We start from the raw sequence: 27591 nt of genomic DNA on the forward strand, positions 1-27591 counted from the left end.
ATACTTTTTATTGTGACCGACGATTCATATTTAGTGGAGGCAGCGCGGTGCGGCAATGGGGGCTTTTAGAAAACAGCTAGTGATCTATGTCAATTTTCAAGTAAAATTTATAATCGCTTGTTAGTGCCTAAGAAAGCTACATGCAAAAACTTCAAGGCCTCGTATCCCAACCGGGAAAAATATTTCAAGATACTGAATTTCACCGCCCCCCTCGCCCCACCTCCGTTTAAGGCCATTCTTTATACGACAAATCTGAAAATAATCCTACTCCAGTACTTAATTAAATATCCAGTACTTAATAAATAAAAACATATAATTGAAATGTGGTTATTTTCAAACTCAATAATTTGCTTCGCAGTTAGACATATAAGTATTTTTTAAATTAAATTCAAAAACAGCGCGCTTATCTGAAGTCTTAAATATAAAATTGCGATGCGAATGACATTTTTGGGTTTATTCTTCAAACATGGGATCAATTTTTAGAGATAATTATTATAATGCATGAAATAAAGCATCACGATACGATTGACAAATTATAAAATTTTGCATCGATTTTTGCTTAAAATGAAAAGATACACACGCGGTAAATATACAGTATTTAGTAATATTAGGAATTCTGAAAGTGATAATGCAATCGTATTGCAAATGTCGCATCTTAATAGTTTCAGCAACACAACGTCGCATCTGCACGCAGAGGCGCAGATGCGATCCTTTATATCGTTAAAAGCGAAAGGCGGACGGACGCTACGCACGTGCGCGACTACGAAGGTATGCAAAAGGGTCTTCGAGACTTGGATTAAAGTTATGAATATTGTTTACTATGGCAGCGATTATCGCAGGCAGTCGTTAATAAAAGAGGAGAGAAGGGTCAACATTATTATTTAGATGTTTATAAGTAAATACTTATATTGCACTGAGGTCAGGGAACGGTGAGAATGAGTCCGTGTTGTTCTGGAGATGTAAGAAAGACGAGAGGCAAAAGCAACGCACCTTGTGTCCGGTGCGAAGGCGGGTGTGCGCCAGCGCCGGCGCCGGCGCCGGGAAAGAAAGTGAGCGCAAAGTGTGCCGGCGGCCGTGCCGGCGTCAACGGGGCTGGCGCTCGCGCGCACGCTGCACCCGCGCTCCACACATCCATGGCAAGGGCACGCGCATCGCTCGCGACCACCTCCCTGCGCGGCGGCTCGCTGCGCACTGTCGCTGCCGACGGCCGCGTTCTACAGTTCGACGGCGTCTGCCCCGCTGCCGCCAACCGCGTCCTGGCCACAACTCTCATCTTCCGGCAGGCTCTGAGGGCTGAACACCCTTTGCTGCCTCCGCTGCTCTTTACAAACATACTCATCGCGTCGCGTGCTACGATTCAGATCTTCCACTTTCAGCGCCAAAGCTATGCGAAAATTCCGCATCCGCACTCGTCGCAATATCGATCTTCACTGTAATCGTGTGTTCGAAACCCATAACTATGCATACTCATGCGCGTACGTCTGGAAATGTTTACCGTGGCTTTTTTTTAGTTTTTATTGGTATTTTCCCCTTTTTTCCTGTTTTACTTTATCCTTTATCTGATCTTTATATATAATATTTTTCTTCCTCAATTAAATAATTACATTGTTCTGTTTTATGAACTTTTAAATTGTCAGTGTTGACCTATTCAGGAAGCAAATCAGTAGAATGTTTAGTTGCATTGCAATTTTTAGTAATGTTGGCTCGTTATGGGCGCGGCTCAGCGCGGCGCGGCGATTAGCGATACCTCAGAAAGTGCCAGCCTCGCAACAAATTTCTACCTCCACATAAATACTTACGTATCATATAGTTAAAGTCTACTTATGTACTGAAGTTTCCAGTTTTTTCATCATTACCAAGCGAAGCGATTCATTAGTGTTAACTATAAGTTTAATAATTCTAATAGAATTTCTGTGTATCAAACACACACCGTTCAAAATTTTAGTTGCCGATTGGTAAGGATATATGCTGCTAAAGGTACGGAAAAATAAAAATAATTAAGTTTAATTAATTTTTTTCTTAAATCTATGGTAAGAAAAATAAACCAGAAGTAGACAATAAGTAAGTAATGAATGGAATGTGTGTGCAATATGTTGGCAATGTGTGTGCAAGTATAATTGTGTTCCTGTGGCGGGTGGGACGAGTCAGCTCCGCAGTTACGCAAAAACTTTTGGACTCAGATTGAATTGGCATATAAAACAGTTCACAAAAGTGGTGTTGACGACGCACGGTCTGACACCGCGTACGCTTTATGTCAGTACATTTGAATTGCTTATCTCCGTATATTGAACTAACATAAAAAAATCATTTGCCAACGTTCGCTGTTTCAAATTGACTTCGTTAAGTCGACAGTTCCGAAAACATAACTACACTAGCCCTGGCACGCGACTCCGTCAGCGCAGAATTAAAATAGTAATATGAAAAGTCCCCACAAATTCGGTTACGCTATTTCAGTGATTACCCGGAAATAAATAGACAGACTGACAAAAATTTTAAGCTAACTTTAGCTTGTTTTTTTGTTAAGCTAACTTTAGCTTGTTTTGTTGAATTTCTTCGGTTGTTTCCTTTCGTCCGATGTAATCCACATAATGAATGTGCGCTGACTGTACATCAATGGGACATCTCTTAATATAAAATATTGTATCGAGACAATCCAATTTTAGTCTTTGTAAATATTGTTCAGGTTCAGATGTTTACGTGGAAACAGACGCGTTCGATATTGTACGTAACCTCGATCACGTGTTTGATGCATTGGTAAGTATTAAAAAAAGCCCGCAAAATCATCGAGAGCAAACCAAGCCGAGCCCGACACTTTAAGGCTAATATTATACTTGGTTTCTGAGACCAAAATCCAAGTTTAAACAAAACATATTGTAGTGTTGTTTTGTTATAATACATATAATGAGATGGGATTTGGGCAATAATTAAAGCCATTGAGGATATAAGTTGTAAGTAATTTGCTTACAAATTGTTTTTGTATTGAACATAGTCGAATTTCGATAGTAGGTAGGGACCTATTGCTCCCCGGAAACCATAAAAACATAGAACATAACTTGTGGAAATTGCCTGTACTAACATTGTAGGTTGTATGTACGGAGAGGGCGCAACGCGATACTTGCGACAATGCGGCGATACAATATTAGTTTCGAACATTTACATTGCCTTGTGTGTGCCGACGACGGCGCCGGAAATTGAAAAAAACTGAATTCGAATCCTTGACAAAATTTAACTGAACTGATGAATTTTAAATTGAATTTATCCTATAATACATATTTGATTCGGCCAAAAATTCATATATATGTGGTCACCTACAAGTACGTATGACATATATACATACAAGTGTCGCCAACAGTAGCCACACTAGACAAGTTCACAAATTTTTGTGAGATGTAAAATCTGCTAAGGGCCCAATCACTTAAGCTATAAACGAGATAAAAAGCTGGACGCGGGTTCTCATGAATAAATATACCTATTTAATAAAAAAAAACGTATCTATTATATGCACTTAAAGATATATATATATATATATCAACAAGATATTAGTAGAATAAGAGAGTTGGCATACCTGGGGAGAGCGCGCTCGGCTGCGGCGAGTCCTCCTCCTTGAAGCTGCGGACAAAACATTGGTACATTTTAAGTTTTGTTGTTAAGCATTCCGTACCAATTACTTATTCTATGGTATATACACTATGTCTACGTCTACTTAGTACAACTGTATTTTCAAAAATAGCTGTGAAATCATTCAACCAATCGCGGCACGCAAACGTACTTAGAATTACTTTAAGTTATTGGGTTTCAATTTATGAAACGATTGTCTCACACATAAAAATTGTACATCAATTGGACACAAACAGATGGATACTTTGTCAAGGATATTTGGATAGCAATTGATGTGGCTAGTGGGTTATTGGGAATTCTATACATTCAAGGTCAAGGAGCATTTTTTATCAAAATTTAGGAGGTAGCAACAGCCAGAGGCGGGCGTCAACCGAGCTGCTTGAATTGTAAAGTAAATTGACGAAAATCTGTTATGCATGGCGATATCCCACGCCCCACGCCCCGCACCCCGCGCTTCGTCACCCGCCGCACCGCCGCCCGCTGACTCCTCGCTCTGTCCTAACCACTATTATATTAACAAATACATATTCTTCCAGCAAGATACCACACCACACTCCAGCTCCAAAATATTTTCTATTTTGTTGCTCAGCCAGTCCTCGAGTCCATCTTTGTTGAATGTATGATTAACTACTGGGTTGGTTAAACCATTGGCCCACAGAAATCATAATATGGTCCGCGAAAGATTTTAAATTTGGCGGCACACAAGCCTTCGGTCGCCATGTCGTGATGAGGTTAGTAGTCAGGGTCGCCAGCACGGCGATGACCCTGAGCCTAACACGAAAAATTGTGTGTAAAATAATTTGGACTGCAGGAGGTGTTCGGCAGTAGCCTACAATTCGCCAAGAAAAGCTTATAAAAAATGTGAAAAAAATGAAAAATGGTTTATTGCTTAAACAAAAATGATACATACTAACATTTGTGCCGGGACTTCCATTTAAGCATCCATAACGGGCTTGTGATTGGAAGTCCCGCTCTTCCGTGTCACATAAACTATATCAATGGTACCTTCACGTCATCAGGAACGAAATAAAGGCATCGCCAAAATATTTACTACAGCCGCAACAGACTACCCTAAGAAAGTGGTGCCGAGACTATAGTCAACCACGCTGGGTCAGTGCGCTGGTTGACTTCACACATATCTTTGAATTTCTTCGCTGATGTGTTGTAGGTTACATTACGATGTTTTTCTTCACAGTATAAACGTCGGATAAATGTGCATAATATGGAAATCGATAATAAAAAAAAAAATTGTGGGTACATGGTGAGATTCGAAGTCGGAACCAGCGGATCACAAGACAAGTGCTAAACCCCTGAGCCATCGACGCTCGCCCATATGGAATATATGTATAATATTTGAGATGGGCGACTGCAGGAAACCACAGACGTCCAATAAAAGTAACTCCGCGCTTCGTGTGATGAGTGTGCGTGCCGTGCCATACGCCTTACTTTACCCCTCTTTCTCTTTCCATCTTTTTCTTATTAGGAAATGACGGCTAAGGGAACTACAACTGTGGATGTTTATAAATAGCGGTCGTATCGCTATTCCGAGGAATTAAAGCGGTAATCATGGTAATCATCAGCCTTTATTACCCTAAATCTGGGCGTACCGTTTACCGTTTAACAGTTGTAGAGCCCGCTTTAACATCTTCGCACGAATTGGCCTGGCTCGCTCGGTGAAATACCACGACCACAAAGAAGACAAGCGTGAAGTGGAAGCAATTCCGCGTTTCGTCTGATGAGTGTGCGTCCCGAAGGCCTAATTTAGTCCTATTTCCCTTTCCACCCTCTTTCTTATAAGGAAAGGATGGAAGAGTAAGTGGACATTCCAGATGAGAGGATGCATGGGAAGGGAAAATATTTTCATTCTGTGCATCCTCTCCTCTGTCGATTAAAGGTAGGCAACGCATATGCAATTGCGTATGTCTATGGGCAAAGGTTACTTCGCTATTTCAGCGATTTTAAATGGCCGCTCGCTCGTTTGCCACTTTATCTTATAAAAAAAAACCACCTTATTATATTAAAAATGTTATTTTTTGTATTTCAACATGATTTTTTGTGAATCAAGCATTTCTGCAGAAGGAATAACACCTTTAAATAGAAACTTTAAAGCCTCCCGCCTTCAGTCATTTAAGGGATGAGTTAAGTAAAATCCATTCTTAGCGCTTGGCAAGTAGCTGTAACATCTGTGTATAATTTCAAGGCTCTACTTGTCAAATTTCCTCTTAAATAAATTAATTTCTTTGTTTAATTTACATATTTAGATAACATAAACTGTTCCCAATTATTATAACTATCTAGATATAAAATCCATACTTTAGTGTCGGGCTCTACATATGTACAAGTGCACAATACAGTTTACGAGGTTCTTATTGTTTTATTACAATATACATTTATTCCACAACGAAACTCAAGAGTAATTTTAATTTTACTTTAAATAAATTTAAAGGTTCTTTTTGCAGCTAATAGGCATCAAGCCCTAAAGTAAAGGGACGTCAAGGGCAAGGAAGAGGCCGCGGAAGAGGACAGCTGATACAAAGTATCGATTTGACGATGAAACCATTACCTACGTCAAATGTGCGTCGCGATGTATGTAACTACGTAGCTTGTGCTAACTAACACAATGTCCCCGAGCTCCAGTCCCCCGGCTCGCTCGTTTCCTTCTAGTTAATACAACTTGCAACACTTACGTGTATAGGTCGTCCTCGATTTTCGATGAGCTGGACGCATCGACGAGCAATGAACAACTCATCACTAAACTTTTACGATCACTTTACATCGCAAGCACCACGTCATTGCCAACTTCGCCACCGCCCGCCATGTTCACTTCGAATCCACACTTTTTAATCCACTGAATAAATGTAGGCGCAGCAATTTATAGCGAACAGCAGAACATTGCGCGGAAATACATAGTTTCGTGTTGGGATTGAAATCACTGACGCGGCCACGAAGTACGAGCGAACCGGACGACGTAAGCTTGCGACGACGGCCGCCGCCGCCCTCCGCCATCGCCACACTGTGCCCACGCAATACTTTGAGGAATACCGTCGATTTTTACTATATGCAATTTAAATTATAAGTACGAAAAAATTATGATCGAATTTCGAGCAATGGCTATCGCTACTTTGAATAAATATGTCTTTTTAATCAAAGATTCTGACTTTGAGTAGAGCAGTGTGGCGACCGCCCACTACGCTGGACAGAAGGGAGCGCCCTAGTCGGATATAAAGAGGCGCTTGTGGCACCCCCTAACATACCCGAGGTTTGGAAAATTTCCCTTCGACACATAAATCCGCTCAGAGCGCCAGAAATGCTAAAACCGGTAGTATAGGCGGGTAAAGTTCAAAAACCAATGGCCCGCTATAACTTTTAACATATTAGACATGAAGGGAGTCGCCGTGTCGATGTTACGTCGCCAGATATGAAGTGCAGAGGGCGCATGCGTTACTTCAACCTTGAGCGCACTTCCCGGTTCACGGGCAGAAGCTCAGTCTTACGCCTTATGGGTCAATGTGTTTGTAGGTCTGCAGCGGTAGTGGCAGCGAAGCCAGCCACCGCCCACCACACAAACACGAAATACGACATACGACACACGGATTATCATTTACATCAGTTATCATGGAAAAATAAACAATACTGAACAAAAAGGGAAAATGCAATGACACGTTAATTGTGCTATTGATGAAATATTTATATCTCCATTCTGAAAATACTCCTCATTTACAACATAGACGTTAAACTATAATACCAATACCACATACACTGAAGACAAACGAGCGATGGGAACACCGAGGTGATCACAGACATCTGCAGAACACCAGAGAAACCGCGGATGAGTTACCGGACTTTAAGCAAACTCGCTGCTTGAAGGACCCTAAAGTCGTAGTGGTGTTCTTTCTCAGTTGTCATTGATATTCATGTGAATATGAAAGAATAATCATATTTTGGTCACTATTTATATCTTAAGACATCTATCGGCAAATTCGTTAATTAATTCAAACTATGCATGTGCTTTTGGCTATTCAACAATAGATGGCGCTGTTGATTTGGTAAAAACTTTTTAAGAGAAAGCCTTATGTCATCTCTATAATACCATAGAATCTCTGTGATTAGGACGAGGAACGAATAATAGATTTGGTACAGTTTAATTCGCAATGGTACCCAGCATTTTAACTTACCACTTATTGGTCCGTCTTATAGAAATAGTTATAATCTATGCGAACAGATAAATAAAATTTGAATGTCTTTGTGTAACAAACATATTTTTTCTTTTAGTTTCATGCAAATGATATTTGTGAGTGTTACTTATTATAAAAAAAAATCAATCTGGACCGATTCAGTTTTAATCAAAAATAAACTCATCAACATGTAAGAGACTAACACACGGGAGTGACATTGGCTTATTTCGTTTTTTATATAAATTTTGCGACTTGAAGAAACATCTCACTAATTATTTCGATGCGGAAGAAGAGGCGGGCAACAGCTAGCTTGTTTTAGCGTTATATTTAAACATTTCCCAGTTTCAAAACCTCAACCAATACATTTCGGACCTTATTCTGCTATAATCTGTTAAACACTCGGTCGGCCCTACTGCAGATACAACCGGACATTTGTCATAGATATACTTTTGGCCGATTCTTTTAATTGTGTCGACGTTCACATGGCTCATTTCTCTGTTCTTGTCGGTTAAACTGGCTCTAGCGCAGTTGTACAATATCTGAAGGCCGAGGTCGTGACATGACCTGACACACCCCTCTAATTCCTGCGCCAGCTTACGCTTTGCATAATTAATACCTCTTTGCACTTCAACGTCAGTGACGCTCGTGCAAAAAGTCATCCATTGATGTTGTACGTTGTGCAAAAGTCCATCCAAATCATTTCTCTCGGCAATGTAGTACACGCCCCAGAGGCCGATGTCTCGATACGCGATGTAGAACGGCTCATAAGACTCGCACAGTCCACTCGCCGCCGCCCGCGACAACATAAAGCCGTGTGTGTCGCCGCCGCCCTGACTCCGCTCCCAAACACCGAGAATGCAACTTGCCGCGAAGAGGGGCCAGAAGTCGGGGTCCTCGTAGCCGCCCACCTCGACGGCGACGGCGACGTGCGCGAACGGCATGGAGTCGTCGCGGAGCACCAGCGAGGAGCCCGTGTAGCGACACGCTTCGTACGCCCCCGAAGGAATCGGCTCCATGGCCACGTGACTCAGCCTCTTCTGAGCCTCGCTCATTATATCCAGGTGTACCACTCCACCGGACGCAGCTAGCACTATGTTTTCAGGATGGTAGCGTTGTTTTAAAAAACTACATGCCTCGTTTTCGTCAAAATTTTCTAGGTTCTTAAGAGGAGCAATCACATTATATGCTAGCGGTGTTTCTTGAAAAGCCGCTTGATGCAAATAGTCGAATGTTGTATGCTTAGGACACGCCTCGCGGTCCTTTAACTGCATTATGATATCTTTTTTCACTTCTTGAATGTCACAATGCGCAAATTCAATGTTAGTGATAATGAGAGACATGATGTAGACGAGCTGCGCGGAGTAGCGCGCGGGCGCGATAGCCGAGAACAACTGGTACTCCCTTGTGGTGCGGGCAGTGATGTGACCACCCATGCTCTGTAGGCATTCCTCCAATTGCTTTTTTTTCATGGACACAAATCCCTTGAACGCCATGTGCTCTATAAAATGACTGATGCCATTATTTTCTGCCGTTTCGAATCTCGATCCCGTTTGTATAAAGAGCGAAAGGCAAACTAAGGGCGAGATCGTTTCCTCGACGGCTACTCTAACTCCATTCTTTAACACAGATGTGTATGTTTCATAATGATGAACATTTGCTAGTAAAAAATTAAATGATGACCGCCTGAATAAATTAAACATTTATGAAAAAATAACACTGTTTTATAGAGTAAGAATGATATTCTAGGTTAGAATTCACAAATTCAACAAAAACGGACAATCATCAATGTTTCTTAAATGTTTGTATTTGTACACCAAAGAGTATGCAATTACACTCACTTTGAAAGTTCATATAAAAAGCTTACAATATTTTTTTTCATAATTTCAAGACGGCTAACCATTTTATAGAGTTTAAAAAATGATGCTTTTGAAGTATAAAACTAATGTTGTACTTAATGGACGAGTGTCACAGTATCGGGCCGTAAGCGTATAACGAAACACTATGAACAATCAAGAATCGACCTTGCACGCCCTGACCGCCCTGAAGAGGTTCATGGAGGACGCGGCCGAGAGGGGACAGGGGGCTATAGCGATATCGCTGGATATCACCAATGCTTTCGGCTCCCTCCTCTTCGCGGTGATAGAGGAGGCACTTCGGTACCATGGAGTGCCTCTCTATCTCCGGAAGTTTGTAGGGTTCTATCTGCAGGGACGGGTAGTGTCCTCCGGTGTCGGTCTGTACTAGGACCCCTGCTATGGAACATCAGATTCGTCTGGGCCATCCGCGGAGAGGTGCTGCTCCGGATGGCAGGCCAAGGCGAAGGCGGCTGCACAGCGTGTTCCAAAATTCAACGATAAAACGGAAATGGGATATAGCCACATCGATAACTACAAGGACAAAAATACTAAAAAAAATCAAATCTTTTTGTTTAAAAGTTACATTAACTTTTGTAACTTTTTTTTATAATTTCATACCATCCACCCATATGTTTAGACGCTGTGGCTACAAATATCCTATATTCCTGCAATATTTTTTGTATTAGCTACCTAAGTAACATAGCTATTATTTGCAGTTAAAAATTGAACCAAAATTTCACATTTAATTACAAATGTTACTTTGACTGTTTTTTGAAATTTTAAAACATTTTAACTTTTAACCAACTTTGACATGCTAGTGTACGGAGCCTGAGGCTGAAGGTAGGTCCTCCCCCGTAGTGGGAGCTGCTTCAGCAGCTGACGCAGGCGACGTCACGGACGAAAGCGCAAGTGTGCCCGTGGCATCGACATGATGCGTAGGAGGAACAGAGATGTTTAGTGGGTATGCTTCGGGGCGCGGGGTACGCATAAAACATTCCCCTATGAAAAAAAGGCTTGTACAAGAAAAAAAAATGACCAAAGGTTCAAATAAAATGTTGACATTTAAACAGAAACTATTATACGTTTATTCATATCTTGTGACACTTTTTTGACATTCACAGGTTGGCGCCAGTGAGCTGTCATAATTTAGCGTCACTTATGACCACCGGGCCAGATATCCTTGTCGGTCTATACGTCAAAATTAGATTCTCAGTACAGTACGCTCCTTGACCTGTAATTAAAACATTACCAATAAATATTGTACTTTAACTAACTATCTTTATGTCGCAACGAAGAAAAGTTGTCATGTCCAAAAAACCCGCTATACCTACATTTATACAGATCTGTTCCTTGGCCATATGTAACCTACATTCAATATTTATTGCGTTCTCTAAAAAAAAGGCGATAGATAGTGAAAGCTGTCAGTTACATTCATTTAATATAAAATTAAATAATGGTCGACAGGTGGCAAATGGCGAGGCGGTATTATACTAGCTACAGAAGACTAGCTAGACTTAAGGGCCCCTGTGTTAAAGAAACGATATCGTACAAGAACATTATTAGAAATTTGCCACAGATTGAAATCTCAAAATTGTCAAATGGGTTGACGATAGGTACACAAGGGCGGGCGAGCGCCCACGCGACACTCGGGCTGTATGTGAACGCGGGTCCGCGCTATGAGAGCGCCGAGGAGCACGGCATCACGCACTTCTTCGAGCACATCGCTTTCCAAAGCACCAAGACTAGATCCAAGACTGAACTCAGGAGTGCGATGTCGAGCGCTGGCGCTTACTTCAACAGTTTCACTACTCGCGAAATGACTGTTTATTTCACGCAATGCTTGTCACCGGATGTTCCACAAATTTTAGGAATTTTATTCGAGTGTATATTTAACAACAAATTGGAATATACCATAATAGAAGCACAGAAGCATATACTTTCTCTGGAAATACAAGAATATGAGAAAAATTATAGTGATATCCTGTTTGACTATTTGCATATGTCTGCCTTTCAGGGTACTCCTTTAGAACAATCGGTGCTAGGTCCGTGCGACAACGTTACCACTTTCAACTCTAAACTGCTCAGTAGAATTTTATACCAGAGATTTACGCCAAGAAATATGGTAGTGACAGCCATCGGTGGAGTGGAACACAATGAGATAGTAGAACTGTCCAACAAGTATCTAAGTAAAATGGTACACGTGGAGCGCGACGAGGTGGCGCAGTGCAGATACACAGGGGCCGACTTGCGGTACAGGAACGACGACCAGCCCATGGCCCACGTAGCCGTCGCTATGGAGGGCCCCTCATACTGCCACGCCGATTACAACGTGATGACGTTGGCCAAGGAGGTGGTAGGCGGCTGGGACAAGGCGCAGCTCGGCGGGCTGGCGCACGGCTCCAGCGTCGCGCGCGCCGCCTCCCACAACATATGTGACTCATACAAATCCTTTTACATAGCTTACAAAGACACAGCTCTCTGGGGCGCCTACTTTGTCGGCTCGAGGCTGGGCCTGGACGATATGGTGTCGGTGTTGCAATACGAATGGATGAACTTGTGCAATATGATAACCGAGGAGCAGCTGGATAGGGCTAAAAACCAATTAAAAACTAAATGGCTTTCCACTTCTGAGAGCACGGTGAGGACGTCGCATCGAGTAGGCCGCTCCCTCCTGTACCGTGGCTGCCACCTCCCGGTCTTCAAAGGAATCGACGTCATAGAGAACATTACCGTGCAAGATGTTAAAAGTGTTTGCTACAAATACCTATACGACAAATGTCCAGTTGTAGCAGCCACGGGACCTACTGAAACCCTCACCGATTACGCCAGACTTCGGAGCGGTACATATTGGTTAAGACTTTAACTTGGTGAACTTTCAAATTAAAATGCTACTATTTTTATTGTGCAAGAGCTTTTCATTTGTGTTTATACAATTGTCAAATTTTACGTTAACACAAAAACTGTAGCGGGTAGTAATTGTAGAACACAAGTCAGGTAACCGCTTCTATCTTACACAGCCAAGGTAAAAAGGACTTACCTTGAACGACAATGGCTGCCGCCGCACAGAGCGTCAAGCGCAATCATTTACAAGTCTCTTGCGACGAGTCTGGTTCTTCTCCTTTCATTATTTTCTGATAAAAAGCATAGTAGGAGGAGGTAAATTTGACAGAGGAAGGAATGGATGGTTTGTCTGCGAATACATTCCATAGAGTCATTGAAGGCTCTGCGACACAGAAGCTCGTGCAAGCGGTGTTGGCCAGCGAGATGGGTGGGGTGGGGTGGGGCTATAGGCGGCGACCCCTGACATCGTAAAAAGTATGTTGACGTACAACTAATCGAAAACAAATTAAAAACTAAAATAATACAACTCAAATGACAAAGTATAATTTAATGTTCGATACTCAAATAATATTGTATACTAATATATTGTAATATACATAATTGAAACGAAACAGGAAGAAATAAAAAATACAAAATATAATCGTATTAAAAACATTATGTAAATCAAAATTATTGGAATGTAACTAGTTATGTTATTATCTTCATCTTGGTATTCGAAAGAACTTAACAAAAATAAATAAATAATATACGATCATTATTTTCTTTTCACTTTATTTGAACATTTGAATTCGACTGACACAAATACTGAATGAGTACATTTAGTAATACAAACTACTAGCAAATATTCTTCCATTACAACTTGCATGAGGGCGGGCCGGGCTGGTGCGCGCAGCCGCGGTCCCCGGTCCCCGGTCCCTGATCGTCGGCACCGCACTACTATTTACACATAGTCACTTAGTGTACGGTAGCAAAGTATAATGGAAGATTATTATTGGGGGTTACACATTGACATAGACAAATACATAGTCCGATCCGAGACATATATATGTAATAGAAGAATCGATAGAAAAAACAACAAACACAAAACGTGTTCATTGACGAAGCATTGATTTCAATGTATTGAAGGAAGAGCTTATCATCTAGCGGTATATTGTTTATCTTAAATAACATAATCACAATAAAGAGAGCTCAATACAAAGTCAAAATCAGATATTCCGGCAATCCGATAGCGATACTAACACATCGATAAGCCGTTGCAAATAATTTTATTGTATCATCTTTCAGAACGTGTTATTATATTTATTATAACTGACACAAATAACATTTAAATAAATTTGTAACTCGCCTGTAGCAAATAATTTCACAACACATAAGAGCAACCGTTGTTTACAACCGTTTCCATACATTGTCAATGGAACATTATTCAAATCCGTAATAACCCAGAGAATAGTGGCGCCAAACTCTTCTCCATCCAATATGTTATACAATCATTACACATCTCTAATACAAAACTCTACATCATTCCTAGAGCAACCTTTTTCATTATCACATACCTTCAATAGCAGCCTTTCAATTTTCTACGAGATTCCATCTCTACTCCCACACCCACCTCTACATACTGTCAAAGTCAACTGTCCCAGTCCAGTTGGCCACACTGGAGCCAGTCAACAGGCACAGTTGCTTGTCTGTCTGCTCGTGGCACAAATGCAACATTTGTGTTCAGTGTTTGATGTTCATTGTGAACAAGAAAATTTATCTAAAATAATCATATTTATTGTGCTGCAGAAAATGTTATTTTCACTACCTCTTTTTTTGTGTGATATTATACAGAAAAAAAACTTACAGTACATTTCATATTACTAATAAAAATTACGCTGTTTCCCGAAACATTTCGCTTTTGAATTTAGATTTTATCGTAGCGAAATATTTGTTTTTATATCTGAAGGTTTTTTTTAATCGACTTCTAATAAAAGCCATTTTTACTATTTACCCTGATAATAAACAATTTGAGGTTGTTGAAATGGACTGCTTTTTAAAATTTGTTCTTTGTGAAGAAGTGGTACATCTCATAAAACAATAGTTGGATTGCCCGGATCGACACATTTATATATCAAGAAAATTTCCTGAAAAGTCAGTGGATACATACTTACAAACTACTACATTAGAGTATATAATATTATATATGGAAGATGGCTACGTATAGTCCAATATGAATGGACACATTCACATACATATACTTTACATACATTGAGCCGTAACTAGAATACGATTAGGTAGGTAATGCGCGGTAATAAGTTACACGCTACCGCTACCGCTACCACTACCGCTATGTATGTATGTATGTATGTATGTATGTATGTATGTATATCGATAAAACATTTATCAAAAGAAGTATTTGAGCACAGGAATATACTTAATACGGGATAGTAGAAATATGTTATAGTAGTTATATGTATTATTTACAAATATCCGAAGACGGAATATAGTAAAGGGAGTCGCAAAATATTCATTTTCATAAATTGGACAAGATAACATAATAAATATCATTATATTGTAAAAATGGAAACTCCAAATCGGAATAAATAATAATATTCACATGACATTGTTACGCAAACCATTTCCATATCGTACAAATTAAATATTTCATATAAATTATACATCTACATACATCACTAGATGTCACTTGTTCACTTGTTCACTTGTTCAGTGATTATTATTATCATCAAATACCTAAACGGGGAATACTTACTCAATCAACCATTATTACATTCCCTAATACATATTCTAAATGGTTGACTTGGTCACAAACGTTGAGTATTAAAAGGTGGATCTATATATAGCTACGGCAAATTGAAAGCCCCCACCCCCACCCCCAGCCCCACCCTAGGTGCACGTCGGCGAGCATTAACGATTCTGGAGTCGCACCCTGTTTTCAACTACAAATTAAGAGCATTGGTATAAACACAATTTGGTAAAAAAAAATATCGTACGCTAAATCTATAAATACAGCTACCGAAATATGGAATGTATCTAAGTTAAACCTTTTTAATAATAATCTCCTTTGTTATATCAAAACGTATGTTATAAGAACGACTTACTCTACGAGTACCTACATCATAAATATCTTTATATAAAAATAAAAAAAAATAAACTAATATAAAAAAGATCAGGTCGATTACGTAAACTTAAATTAATGGAATGTAAAAGAAAACAAATTATTATTATTATACTTGTTTCCAAGTTTGTTAGTTCTATTACCCCCTTAAAGTTAATGTTTGTTATTTCCCCAAACCTTCATTATAATACAACTAATATGGACATTTTATATAATAATAATAAATCTCTTCTTACTGCGGTGCGGTGTACCTGTGTGTGTATCTCTCGCTGGCCTTTTTATAATTATTTTACCTTTACTAATATATAAATAAATAAATAAATAAAACTTTGCACTTACTCAAACACTTTGGAAATTTGTGTGTTTTATCAAAATAATGATACAATTGTAATAGATATTGCCGGCGCCCTGCCCTACTCATCTACTCTTAACACCTCACCACACCTCACCACATTCTCTGTTTGCTCACTTGCTTACCATCCTACTCCTACTCCACTAAAATGTGTTAAATAATTATATCACCATTTATTTGATAAATATTAATACTGAATTCTACAAAATATAATCCACAAAAAGGTATCACTTTAACTATAAACAAAATTAAATAAAAGGAAGTAGTTCTGTTGTCAGGTGGGAGGTGGGAGGTGGCAAGTGGCCGGAGTGCACTCGGCATTCTCATCTAGCTACTATTTGTCATTGTACACCGCACCGCTTTATTCCTACCGACTTGTATTCTATTTACTTTGATCATATTCCTTATCAGCTATCGGTTTGTCAGAATTTTATTGAAGAGAGCTAATGACTACGATAAGTTTCATCGACTTTTATAACGATGGGACGAGTCTTTCTTAAATTAAAGCTTTGATAAACGCTGCTACGCCACATCATGTCTCGTTGTGCGGCGAGCATGGCGGACGGCTAGCAGACGAAAAGGATCGCCTAACCACATACGAGAAACATTATTTTTATACGTTTGAGGTACGAATTGCTTATAGAATACCTAACAACCCTTGTAAACTAAAATTGTATAAAAAAATAAAAAAATAACCTAAGATTGTACATAATATAAATTGTTCGGATTCTTTTTGTAATGTTACATTATATTATATAAAAAAAAAACTTAAATCCTAAGTAAAGCATACGTAAATTAATGTATGTTATATACATGATATCGTATTTTGTACTGTAAGGTTATGCCTTTTCCTTTATTTCTTGTGCTCTGCTTTGCACGCCGTTGTTTCTTGAGCATTTACAAATCGAAGATAAATTTTGAGACAAAAAATTTGTACGTTTGTATAAAATGGCAACAATTAATTTATCTTTTAACTACTAACATAATCGTTTTCCGTGTTTTATGTTTTTTAAAAGGAATCTAAATATAATAATGTTAGAGACTTGTGTGCGGTGTGTCATGATGGAAGTCGCCGCGTCTCTGTCTCACCAACATACAATTGAAAGAGAAACTTTATGTTGTTCTGTATGCAGCTGCCCTTTAACTAAATACATAATACCTTTATATTTACTTTTGATTTGTTTCATTAATTTTACTTTTACGATACAATTGAGATTTCATAACGCAACATATTTATGTACATTTTAAAACAATTCGCTACCGAAGTTAATTTTCGATGAACTAATAAGCAATAATTCTCGTGTCAAATAAAAAAATATATAAACATTTGTTCAATAACTTTCATAAATACAGTTGATATTGATGCGTTCATCTAACCTAAATATTATGATTTTCTGCAAACACCGCTTCAATTTATTACGTAGTTAAACAAAATGGCAATTGCATTCAAAAATTGGACGATGTTACTATTTTTCTTTCTTTGATCCAAGAGAATATTTAAAGACTAAGTACAAAGAATATTGGAATAATAAAGAGGAGCGTAAACGCGGATTGTAAATATATATAATTAAAGAGTTAAATTTTTGCTTCAGTCTTTGGATTTTGTGGTGGAATGTATACACAACGAAGACAATAATATTCATCTAAGAGAGGACTCCCTTCAACTTAGTCCTTAGTCGTAAAGTAAGTATGGAAGTTCCATATAATCTAACATTAATTAATCGTGAACGCTACTAGCTACAAGCACACTTACAATCTTATACTATACTGCTGCTATGCTGACAGCTGACGTCGCACGGCGGCAGTATATTGCCCTAACGCTAACTCCACTCCACTCTACTCTACTCTAATGTATTCATACGAGATACTAATATCAATGGGAAACCACTTGTCCCGTAAGCATTATATGTTGGAACTCGTGGTTGTGGGTAAAATTCTCTCGTGTTTCCAGTGACCTGACATCTAATCGAGAAATTTCAATTTTTTTTTATTATCTACGGACAATTAAAAGCGGATGGATAATATAGTAAACATGCAATGCAACAAAGAGAACTTCTTAGGGCTCTAGTGATTATTGTATTTGTTGTCGAGATGCGACACATCTTATACCGTCGAACGGTGAAATTATAGTGCGACTGATCGAGCCCGTATTGTCCTCCGCTGAAATATATCAGCAGTTCAGTACAGACACTCGAACATTTTTAATATTTATTACTCGGATCCAAGCTGAATGTTTGCTATGAATATCCTAAAACTACGTCTAATTGTCATATTAATTGTCATTTTAAGCAGTACCTTCATCAGATCCATTTGCATCTATCATGATAGAATAAGAATTTCGTTAAATAAAAAAGAGTACGGGCTCGATCCGCTTAGCAAGAAGCGAGAGATTGTCTCGCTCTCTAATCCTCGGAAGAATTAGGCGCCGCAAAAAGGTAATCCGATTCCCAGCGACACCTCTGCGTCAGGAAGGTGTACAGCTCTAGAGGATCGCAAAGGTCGTCCAAGTCGTTGACGCGACCGTTGCGGCGGTGCGGCGGCACCTGCGGAGGCTGCGGGGCCTGCGGAGGCTGCGGGGCCTGCGGAGGCTGCGGGGCCTGCGGGGCCTGCGGGGACTGCGGGGCCTGCGGGGACTGCGGGGCCTGCGGGGCCTCCGGAGGCTGCGGAGGCTGCGGGGCGCGGCGCGACGGGCGGTGCGAAACGCGGTGCGGCGGGCGGTGCGGGCGGCGGAGTCGCGGTTGTCGGCGTGCAGTCGATACGGTCGCTGCAGTCACTGCGGTCGGTGCGGTGGATGCGGTGGATGCGGTCGGTGCGGTCAGTGCGGGCGGTACGGAGGACGTGGAAGGCACGGCTCGGGGCCGGGGCCGGCGCTGGCGGGTGGCTCGCGCGTTGGCCCTATATCATACAGCCTCCGCGCTCGGCTCTCGCTTCGGCAGCACAGCCTCAGCCACACTCGCCGCAGCCGCAGAATCGTTGTCATCCTCCACAGTGTCGGAGGCTGCGGCTCGCGATGGTGTCGATGCCGGCGTCGGTGGCGGCGGAGATAAGCTGCAACGAAAAGTATCAAATTTATTATAAATAGTATAGATATAAGTATAGATAGCAGCATGTTCACTTGTGTAAATGTGACCTTACTTAAATAAAGAATCGGCGCAAAGCGTGTAACAACATAATTAATTTAATTCAACATGATGACTGTGTACCTAAATGTTAAATTATTAAAATTTGTGTAAGGTGCAATCGCTTCAGCTTCAAGTAATCATGGCAGCAAAGCAGGTAATCATGAACAAAATGAACCAGTTCTACAATAATATGGTGCCAAATTTTCATAAATCAATTGTAAATTGTAAATGGTGATATTTACGCACAGCAAATAAACATATTTCAATGTAAAAGCATCAGACGACACAAAAAAGAATAAACATAAAGAATAAGGTAAGGTGAAGTTGACAATGTGGCAATAAGAAGAGCAAAGCCAAGTCGCCGCGCCCGCGTCAATATGTATTATTTCAAATTGAACTCTGTCATTTGGCTGATACATATAAATGTCAAAGAGTCCATCTCATTAAGGAATGCTCGGACCGATTGCCGAATTCGCCTCGGAGCCAACAACTGCTGCTAGAACACTTGTCATTATAGTGCGACATCATGCCACTAAAATTACAAATGACATGACATGACATGACATAAAACAACATCTACAGTCCCACAAACCGACAGGTTAAATGTACGTTTGATTCAACATAGAAAGAACAGAGAAAAATATTCAGTAATTAGTATTGTATGAGGAGAAATATAAAATAATAATATAGTTAATTAACATAAAACACAAATTGAACTCACTTTCCGGTATCGTTGCGGTCCGCCTTAGCGCTGGGTGAGTCAGAGCGCCAGTTGTTGCCCACCATTTTTTGCACGCTACAAACAAGAAAAAATATTGTCAATAACAAAACATCACAACTGGTTTTTATTATTATAAGTAATATATATATATATACCACATGATCAGGAAACGTAGTGCAACTCCTAGAGTCATGTTGTAAAGGCGAGAAACCATTTTTTTTATATTAGAAGCAAACATAGCTGGGCCAGGGAGAGCAGCGCGCTCTTCTCTTAGGCGATCCGCATTAGTTGTGAGGTGGGCCGAGGCCGGGGAGGCAGCCGGCGGCGCGCAGCTGCGCATTTGCGCACCGCACTATCGATCGCTTCACCAATACACACATCTAACAAACACATCTCGCTCCCCGGGCAAAGCTCCCCTCAGCCCCAGCCTCTGGATCGTGTCGTCCGCCGCGGCGCCGCGACGTCGCGCCGCCTCCCCACACCGCCGTTATACATACGCACACGACTGCTATTAAATGTTTAAACACAATAAAATTGCACAAAATAATTAAGCAATTGGTTACAAACAGTACCAAAACCGGGATTTGGAAAGCAATAATTGAGAAATAGGCATCGAACATTGATATCAGTCATTCGCTTTGTTCGAATAACATGGCGAAACGATCAGAACAAAAACGAAATCAAGCCGTGATAATGGTATCGGATGATCTTGTTGTCGACATAATAACTTGTTATATGTATGTTATATGGCAGGCATGCTCGGTGTCGCCTGCTCTTGATGCGCCACCTGACCAATATATTTAAATGTCAAAAATCAGTTCGTAAACAACTAGCCGGAACAATATTAAGTGAGGTTTCGTATCTCAAGAAGGGCTTCATACAAATCTTACTAATATTATAATATAAAATGCCAATGTTTAGAAAGTATGTCATCTTGAACAACAATTCCACAACAGTGATATTTATAGATCTTAATGAAATTTGGCACAAATATAAGACATAATCTCCACTAAGACATACGTTACATCTTTTTTTTATTCCACTCAGACGTGGCGAAGTCGCAGACAAAAGCCAAATAATATCTATTATAAAAGCGAATATTTGAATGGATGTTGGTTATTAGGTATGTCCTGAACAGCTTCATAAATCTAGATGAAATATTTATATATATATACAAGTGTTGAGTATTGTCTGGAAGAACGCACAGGCTACGTTTTTTTTTAATTATATATAATGCCGAAACTATGAACGCTTCTCGGGGGATACGTACCTTTTGTTTTTGCATATTCACTGGATAACTTTTCAACAGTTTTTACACAGAAACGACGCAATAAGACATAGTATATTTATTCAGCGCGGACATAGTCGCGGGCTATAGTTAGTAATACATATAGGGATTTCTTACACATGTCTCATTTGGTCGCTGTGCTGGTGCTGCGTGGCGAGCTGGGCGAGGTAGGCCGCCTGCTTGCGATGATGGTACATGTGCACGCGCAGACAGGAGGGATTGCGCATGCGCTTCTGGCAGATGTCGCACTGCAGCGTGCCCTCGCGCGTGTCGTGCTTGTCGCGAATGTGAACCTTCAGGTTGTACCGGTTTGCGAAGAACCGGTGACAGGAGGGGCATTTCACACCGCCACTTTTGCAGTTCCACCCTACAGTACATAATACCACTTAGAGTTGCTATCTAAGCATGTGCAGTTCTTGTGCTCGGCTTACATGTCGTCCATCCGGTCGTTGAGTCGGCAGAGCACCACACCACATTTCTGTGTGTGTCTCAAACGGTCTTCTTAACAGCAGACAAAAAAGAGCAAGCGACCACCTAAATTCGCCGAAATGACTTAGCGGCCTCTGCTCACGTACATCCACAATTGCAGATGCGTTATCCACCTTTCATCGACGGAGAAGGTGACGCACAGAAATACGTGTCCTCTTCCAATTTCTTCTTTATAAGACAAGGGTGGGAAGGAAAGAGGACTAAAATGAGGCCTCCGGCATATAGGTACACTCCTCAAACTGTACGCGGAATGACTTCCACTTGACGGCTGTCTTGTGAGTGGTCGTGGTATAGCAGCGGGCCAGCCGAGCCATTCGTGCAACAGACATTGTCTTTGCTGGCATCTACCGCTGTTTAAACCTAACTCCCCCTTAATCTTGGCGTAACAATAAACAAAAACCTTAAGAGTAGTTAATGAATTTCATAATTGAGTACGTACCCGATTCCTTAGCAGACTCCGGCATAACCAGAACATTATTGTATACATCAGCGTCAAAGTCGATCAATGGCTCTCTGTAATACATCCAAAGCAAAAATACACAAAAATATATGAAGGTGCGCAGAGTCGTCGTTACACCGGCGCGGCGTCGCACAGCGAACAAGCCAACTTTACACAAATAAAAAATAAGAAAAAAATAATATTATCATGCGCTACAAACACTAACTAATGCGTTACAAATAATATAATAGTGATCACATCCCCTTACCATACTGGTGCCGCTGTATGTAGGTAAACTTGCGTAAGCACACATCATCTCGCGAGCAGGTCGGAACGTGCCAAAGTAATAACACTCATAAAAGTGTCAATGCAACAATAATTCGACGTATTTTAGACTAAGATTCGGATCCAGTGGTCGTCATCAAAAAGTATGTTTGCAGAAGAATGTCAAGTTAAGGTAGACATACCCGTCAGAAGCGTATTCTGTATTATCAATGTGCATCGGACTGTTGTAAATGGATCGCGATTTCTTCTTAATGTTACAGCTGTTTCTATTGGGTGTATCTTTAAGCAACCTTGAACATAATAAAAAAAACAAACTAAACTCTAAATACCTATTAAAAACCCTAGCAAGTTTGGCGAACGATCCACACGATTTAATGATGGCTCTTTTCCGCAAATACACTTGACTTTTTTGTATACAATATCTAAATAATATATTATATTATATTATAACACTAGATATCGGGCGCGACTCAATCAATCAATCAATGCGCGTGGAATTTAAAAATGAAACACTTTATAAGTAGCCTATGTGTCCTCCTTTCCGACTATATTCCATATTTATGCGGAATGTCATTGATGTCAAGATCTGTTGAGCCGTTCTGGAGATATCTTCAAACACCCATCTAAATTTTCGCATTTACAATATTACATAAAAAGTAAGATTCAAGAAAAATACATGTAATTACATTTCAAATTATTCTGTTGATAAATTGAGGGTTTTCATGAGAAAGCATACATAGTAAAATGACGTTTCATAACGTACGTACGTACATACGTATCTCCAATTATTTTGTTAAAACGTTGTTTGTAAATGTATTGTACGAGTATGACTACTGTATGGAATATATACATATACACACACACACATATTGAGTAAATGTTTGCAGGCAGCTTAGTCCGCCGGGGCTAGGGTTTAAAGTATCGATCGAGCGAAGGGAGAAGGGAGTAGGGAGAAGAGCGCAGGGCGCACGTACCGCTTGAGCGGGCTGCGCGCAGCATCGTCGAGGCCGGCGGCGGGGGGGTAGTCTGCGGGGGCTTCGGTTGCTATGGTGTCCTCTCCCCCGGGCACCCACTCGCTCTGGCTGTCGCCCAACGGCTCCGAGACCTCGGGCCCTTTGTTCTCGTCAGACACTGGCGGCGGCGACTCGCTATGCTGCATAACCATTTTATATGTATGCACATCAGTCTCCAAATGTAATTATCCTATTGATCGCAATGAATTCTCCAGCAGTCAGATAAACATCTCTGTCTGCACCAACATTAAATTGGAGAATTGTATTTATTTTCAACTGATAGAGCATAACTTCGTTTTAACTCTCAATATAGTTTATTATTATGATTAATAAAGTATTAAATTACTGTTTATATGTTTGTCATCTGTGTTGTATTACTAAAACTAGTAAAAATGTTACAACGCATTCAACACGAACATTCTTACGACGCCATACAATTAGAAAATCCCTACAGAAAGATTTGCGGAGCTAGCGGACAAAGTGAATTCCATAACGAACTTAAAAAATGTATGGATCTTTACTTATCTAAAACTAGCTGTGCCCGCGACTTCGTCCGCGTCAAATTCTGTCTTTGGTTAACATGTTAATTATTTCGGTTACTTATTTTGCTAACACTTATAGTAGATCACTACAAAACATATTTAACTCACAAAAGATTTACATAAACTTGTGATATTCGAATACAAACTTTCAGTTTAACAAAAATTGAATATCATATTTATTTATATCAAATTAATAGCCTACAAAATAAGTTTTAAGCTTCTTACTGAAAAAATTACGAGTTTCCCATACTAATTTCCACCCCCACTTTCAACCCCGTACAACCTTTTTTTCGCGTTAAAAAGCCTACGTCCTTTACCAGGCTCTAGACTATCCGTGTACCAATTTTAATTTAAATCGGTTCAGTAGTTTTTGCGGGAAAGGAGAACAGACAGACGGACAGACGGACAGACAGACAGACAGACGGACAGACAGACAGACAGACAGACAGACAGACAGACAGACAGACAGACAGACAGACAGACAGACAGACAGACAGACAGACAGACAGACAGACAGACAGACAGACAGACAGACAGACAGAGTTACTTTCACATTCCTAATATAAAATAAGGATTAGTAAGGAAGTAAGGATTATCGTTAGTTCTAAACATTTTTGACGTTCGTTATGGACTCACTGCCTCCATCTTGCCTTGTTTATTTTATTATTTATATCATTTGAATAATTTATTATAATTTGGCATTTAATTGACAACTAACTTTTTAAATAAACTTTTTATATAATAAAAAATAGTATAGTCAATTGATTAAGACATTGACAGATTGGTGATGGTGGTTGTTCTCATAGAACTTGCAATCACAAATTTCCTGATTATTGTTTATGAAGTACAATATATAATAAATATAATTGTTTCATTCTATTCCTACTTTATCCTTCATAACTGCATAAAGAAATCAAAAAAAAATAACAAAAATTGCAGTGTTGACAAACAAAACAAATATATTTAATTTCTTTTTAATAAATTGTGTGATAAATAGTCAAATAACTGTAATAATATTCAATAAGTTAGTTAACACCTAAATTACAGTACCCATTTGTTCGATTAATTTTATTACAAGACCGATTTTCGACAGTTCACAGTTATTCGTTGTGCGCGAAAGTCTGATACTATGACAACCGTCAATTAAGTACAACGTAAAAACTCATACAAAATTAATTGGATACTTCATAAGCATCAGTTGTCAAACTAATCTATGTTAAATAGACACAGTACAGTTGTAGTTGTTCCATCAATATGCAATCATTGTTATTTGAATTGTTCAAGACAGATATGAGTTGCATACTACATATACTCATAGTAGAAACCTCAGCAAATATTTATTACATATATTAAAAATAATTTAAACAAAGTAAAAGTTTTCTTGTCATATTTTTTGTAAATACAAACACACTACAAAAAATAAAGCACTTTGTAATTTTTATAAATTAAATATTGACTTTTTTAATGACACATACACATTTTAATGACATTTAAGACTGGTAGAAAGTAAATGCTCTCTTAGGTCAAACACATGCATAGATCTAACAAAGTACCTACTCATTCTTAAATAGTGGCTTCCTTGAAGTTGTGCATGTCTGGAATCTGGCCTACTAGTTCCTAATAACTTGTTTGACCATGTTATGTTATTGATGAATCTGATAAGAGTCTGTACTCTTGGGATGCTATCAAGGATACTCATATTTACATTTCATTGAAAAATTAAATTCTTCTTACTAATCATTAAAAAATGTTTTGTTTTTGATTTAATAAATGAAATGTATTTGTATTTTCTAAATGATATAATAAAAAAAGAAACTGATACTTCATTATGATAAACTAAAAAATCCATTTTTGAAACATCTGTTTTTTGCAACATTTTTTGGTGATCACTACAAAAGAAATTATTATTAAAAGAAAATATTGTTAAAACCTTATATATATTTACACCTAGAATACGAAAAAAACACAAGAGATATTGTCATTAAAATGTGTTATTGCAGAGTTTAAAAAGGTAAAGTGAGAAAGAAAATTGTTATTTACAAAAAGATTGCCTATACATTTGTTATAGAATTTAGTTAAAATTATATATATTAGATATTCTGATAGAAATTTAAATATTTGTTACAATAACTAGTATTTAGGACTCACCTCTCTACCTGAAGTCAACCCTTTTACTTGAAGCAGCTCCGCTGTGTGTAGGAAGGCGAAGAGCTCCTGCTGGCGTACATGCACCTCCCCTCGGTACATGAACTGCAGAAGCTGCCGCAGCTCATGGTGGGCCACATCTTTTAATATCACAATTGGATGGTCACACGGGTTCATCTGTTGTGACAAGACAAAAACAATTAATACTATACCAAAATTACAATTTACATTTACAATGCAACATAAATATCACTCTAATGGTGTCTTAAGAATTTCGAAAAAAAAAACAAAAGATTAAATCAAATTGCTTTAAACACAATACCCAATTTACGAAGGTCAATTATGCATTATGATAAGAAATATGTACATCATCAATAAATAAATTTACTTGTTTTGTCTTAGAAAATGTATGGAATGGGAAGCTACAGGTAAACAAAATGAAATTTGAATAGACATGCAAGTAATATAGCAAATAGTCAAATTTAAATTAAAAAAAAATTGAAAGGCTTTAGAGCTAATACTGCTATCCTTTAATAATTAAAAAAAATGTATGCTGTATACAAAATATTGAATATATTTCTATATACACATTTATTGTATTTGAATGCAAATAAAAGATGAAATGCAACTTGTTTTGTGGTGCAACACATTTTTGTCACAAATGATAAGTCAAAGCTTCAGTAAAATTTCCATGTGTCATTAGTTTTCATATCTTAATGATTTTAAATACTTATTGTATACTTAGCTTGCATGACAAATTAGATAAACATTTCTAAGTATTTATCTGACTACTTGGATAACAAAATCACATCACATTACTTTGCTAACTTATAATTATAACATAGTAACACAATAATGACATTTACCAATCGTTTGAAATAAAAATAAAATATTTTAATTACATTGTGTTAGATAAGTTTTACCAAGGAGCAAAGAGTTAGATGTAATCAGTGAGTCACACCTTGAATAGTTGTTTGAAGTAAGGGCTGCAAACGGACAAGATGAGCTTGTGTGCATGAACATACTGTCCACCTGCAGCCAACGTCACGTCCACCAGGTCTTCGCCTTCCAACAGAGCTTGGAAGGATTGCGATAAATTTGTATGGAAATCGTTCCACCGCAAAGAAAATTGCTCCGACATCTCGCCCTGAAAACGTCACTCGACTCTAATAAACGCCGACATCCGAGATATGTGACTAACTGTACACCCAACTTTCAGAACATCTACGCGTCCGCACAATGAAATATAACACTTACTCAAACTTTGCACGAACTCACAATTCCAAATCAAATTCCGTCTTCAAAAATGTTTAAAACCGTTAAAAGGCATATTATCTACAATATTTCCGAAAGAATATATTAAAATAAGAAATAAACAGTATCGATCGTAGTGACTGGCATGGCAATACACCAAAAAAATATCAAAATGTCGTTTGTTCACAATGGAATGGATTATGGAGTGCTTGGTGCTTGTGCTTGGGTGGGAGTGGGGAGTCTATCCGACAACGACAAATTTCATGTTGCTGTCCATGGTCCAATCGAATTGTTACAAATATTGCCTATTTCTTTATTGCTTTGTTTTTAAATTAT

At 39.0% G+C, this 27591-nt stretch overlaps 4 protein-coding genes across 5 annotated transcripts in view; 1 reads left to right on the forward strand and 3 right to left on the reverse strand.

Annotated features, from left to right (window-relative positions):
* LOC106113583 (Ecdysone-induced protein 78C) overlaps nt 1–1273 on the reverse strand; it is a 7890-nt gene extending 6617 nt beyond the window's left edge. Inside the window, exon 1 of the mRNA XM_013306416.1 lies at nt 991–1273. Coding sequence (XP_013161870.1) covers nt 991–1273 — 283 coding nt within the window. The remainder of the gene's footprint in view (nt 1–990) is intronic.
* A 6669-nt stretch (nt 1274–7942) lies between these two features.
* Nucleotides 7943–9606, reverse strand: LOC106113673 (cytochrome b-c1 complex subunit 1, mitochondrial). Its single transcript, XM_082930823.1, has one exon. It carries the CDS (start codon nt 9491–9493, stop codon nt 8138–8140), a length of 1356 nt encoding a protein of 451 aa, XP_082786949.1. The 5' UTR covers nt 9494–9606; the 3' UTR covers nt 7943–8137.
* A 188-nt stretch (nt 9607–9794) lies between these two features.
* LOC106113584 (cytochrome b-c1 complex subunit 1, mitochondrial) lies at nt 9795–12512 on the forward strand. The gene is made up of 2 exons (XM_013306417.1): nt 9795–9949; nt 11114–12512. The coding sequence occupies exons 1-2, from the start codon at nt 9795–9797 to the stop codon at nt 12510–12512; spliced, it is 1554 nt and encodes a 517-aa protein (XP_013161871.1).
* A 6135-nt stretch (nt 12513–18647) lies between these two features.
* On the reverse strand, nt 18648–27503 carry LOC106113846 (protein bric-a-brac 1). 2 transcript variants are annotated; one of them, XM_013306875.1, is made up of 9 exons: nt 27259–27503; nt 26963–27148; nt 26005–26178; nt 23276–23454; nt 22484–22591; nt 22017–22090; nt 21206–21455; nt 19801–19875; nt 18648–19005 (listed from the first exon to the last, which is right to left on the reverse strand). In XM_013306875.1, the coding sequence occupies exons 2-9, from the start codon at nt 27140–27142 to the stop codon at nt 18858–18860; spliced, it is 1188 nt and encodes a 395-aa protein (XP_013162329.1). In that variant the 5' UTR covers nt 27143–27148; nt 27259–27503; the 3' UTR covers nt 18648–18857. The 2 variants fall into 2 exon arrangements, 1 of the variants encoding a protein (XP_013162329.1); XR_001227681.1 differs by lacking the exon at nt 18648–19005 and having other exon boundaries at nt 19956–21455; nt 27259–27502.
* Between the last annotated feature and the right edge of the window lie 88 nt (nt 27504–27591).

This window comes from Papilio xuthus, unplaced genomic scaffold (assembly GCF_000836235.2).
Source record: "Papilio xuthus unplaced genomic scaffold, Pxut_1.1 DF828177.1, whole genome shotgun sequence".
In the NCBI taxonomy this organism is placed as follows: domain Eukaryota; kingdom Metazoa; phylum Arthropoda; class Insecta; order Lepidoptera; family Papilionidae; genus Papilio; species Papilio xuthus.

Excerpts from the sequence above, each read along its gene's own strand:
- LOC106113673 (XM_082930823.1), bottom strand. The coding sequence starts at position 9,493 with ATGTTTAATTTATTCAGGCGGTCATCATTTAATTTTTTACTAGCAAAT.
- LOC106113584 (XM_013306417.1), top strand. The coding sequence starts at position 9,795 with ATGAACAATCAAGAATCGACCTTGCACGCCCTGACCGCCCTGAAGAGG. Across the intron at positions 9,950-11,113 it reads GTGATAGAGGAGGCACTTCG|GTGGCAAATGGCGAGGCGGT; the intron begins GTACCATGGAGT and ends AATGGTCGACAG.
- LOC106113846 (XM_013306875.1), bottom strand. The coding sequence starts at position 27,142 with ATGTCGGAGCAATTTTCTTTGCGGTGGAACGATTTCCATACAAATTTA. Across the intron at positions 21,456-22,016 it reads GGAGTCTGCTAAGGAATCGG|GGTGGAACTGCAAAAGTGGC; the intron begins GTACGTACTCAA and ends TATGTACTGTAG. Across the intron at positions 19,876-21,205 it reads AGCGACCAAATGAGACATGT|CGTGCAAAAAATGGTGGGCA; the intron begins GTAAGAAATCCC and ends TCTTGTTTGTAG.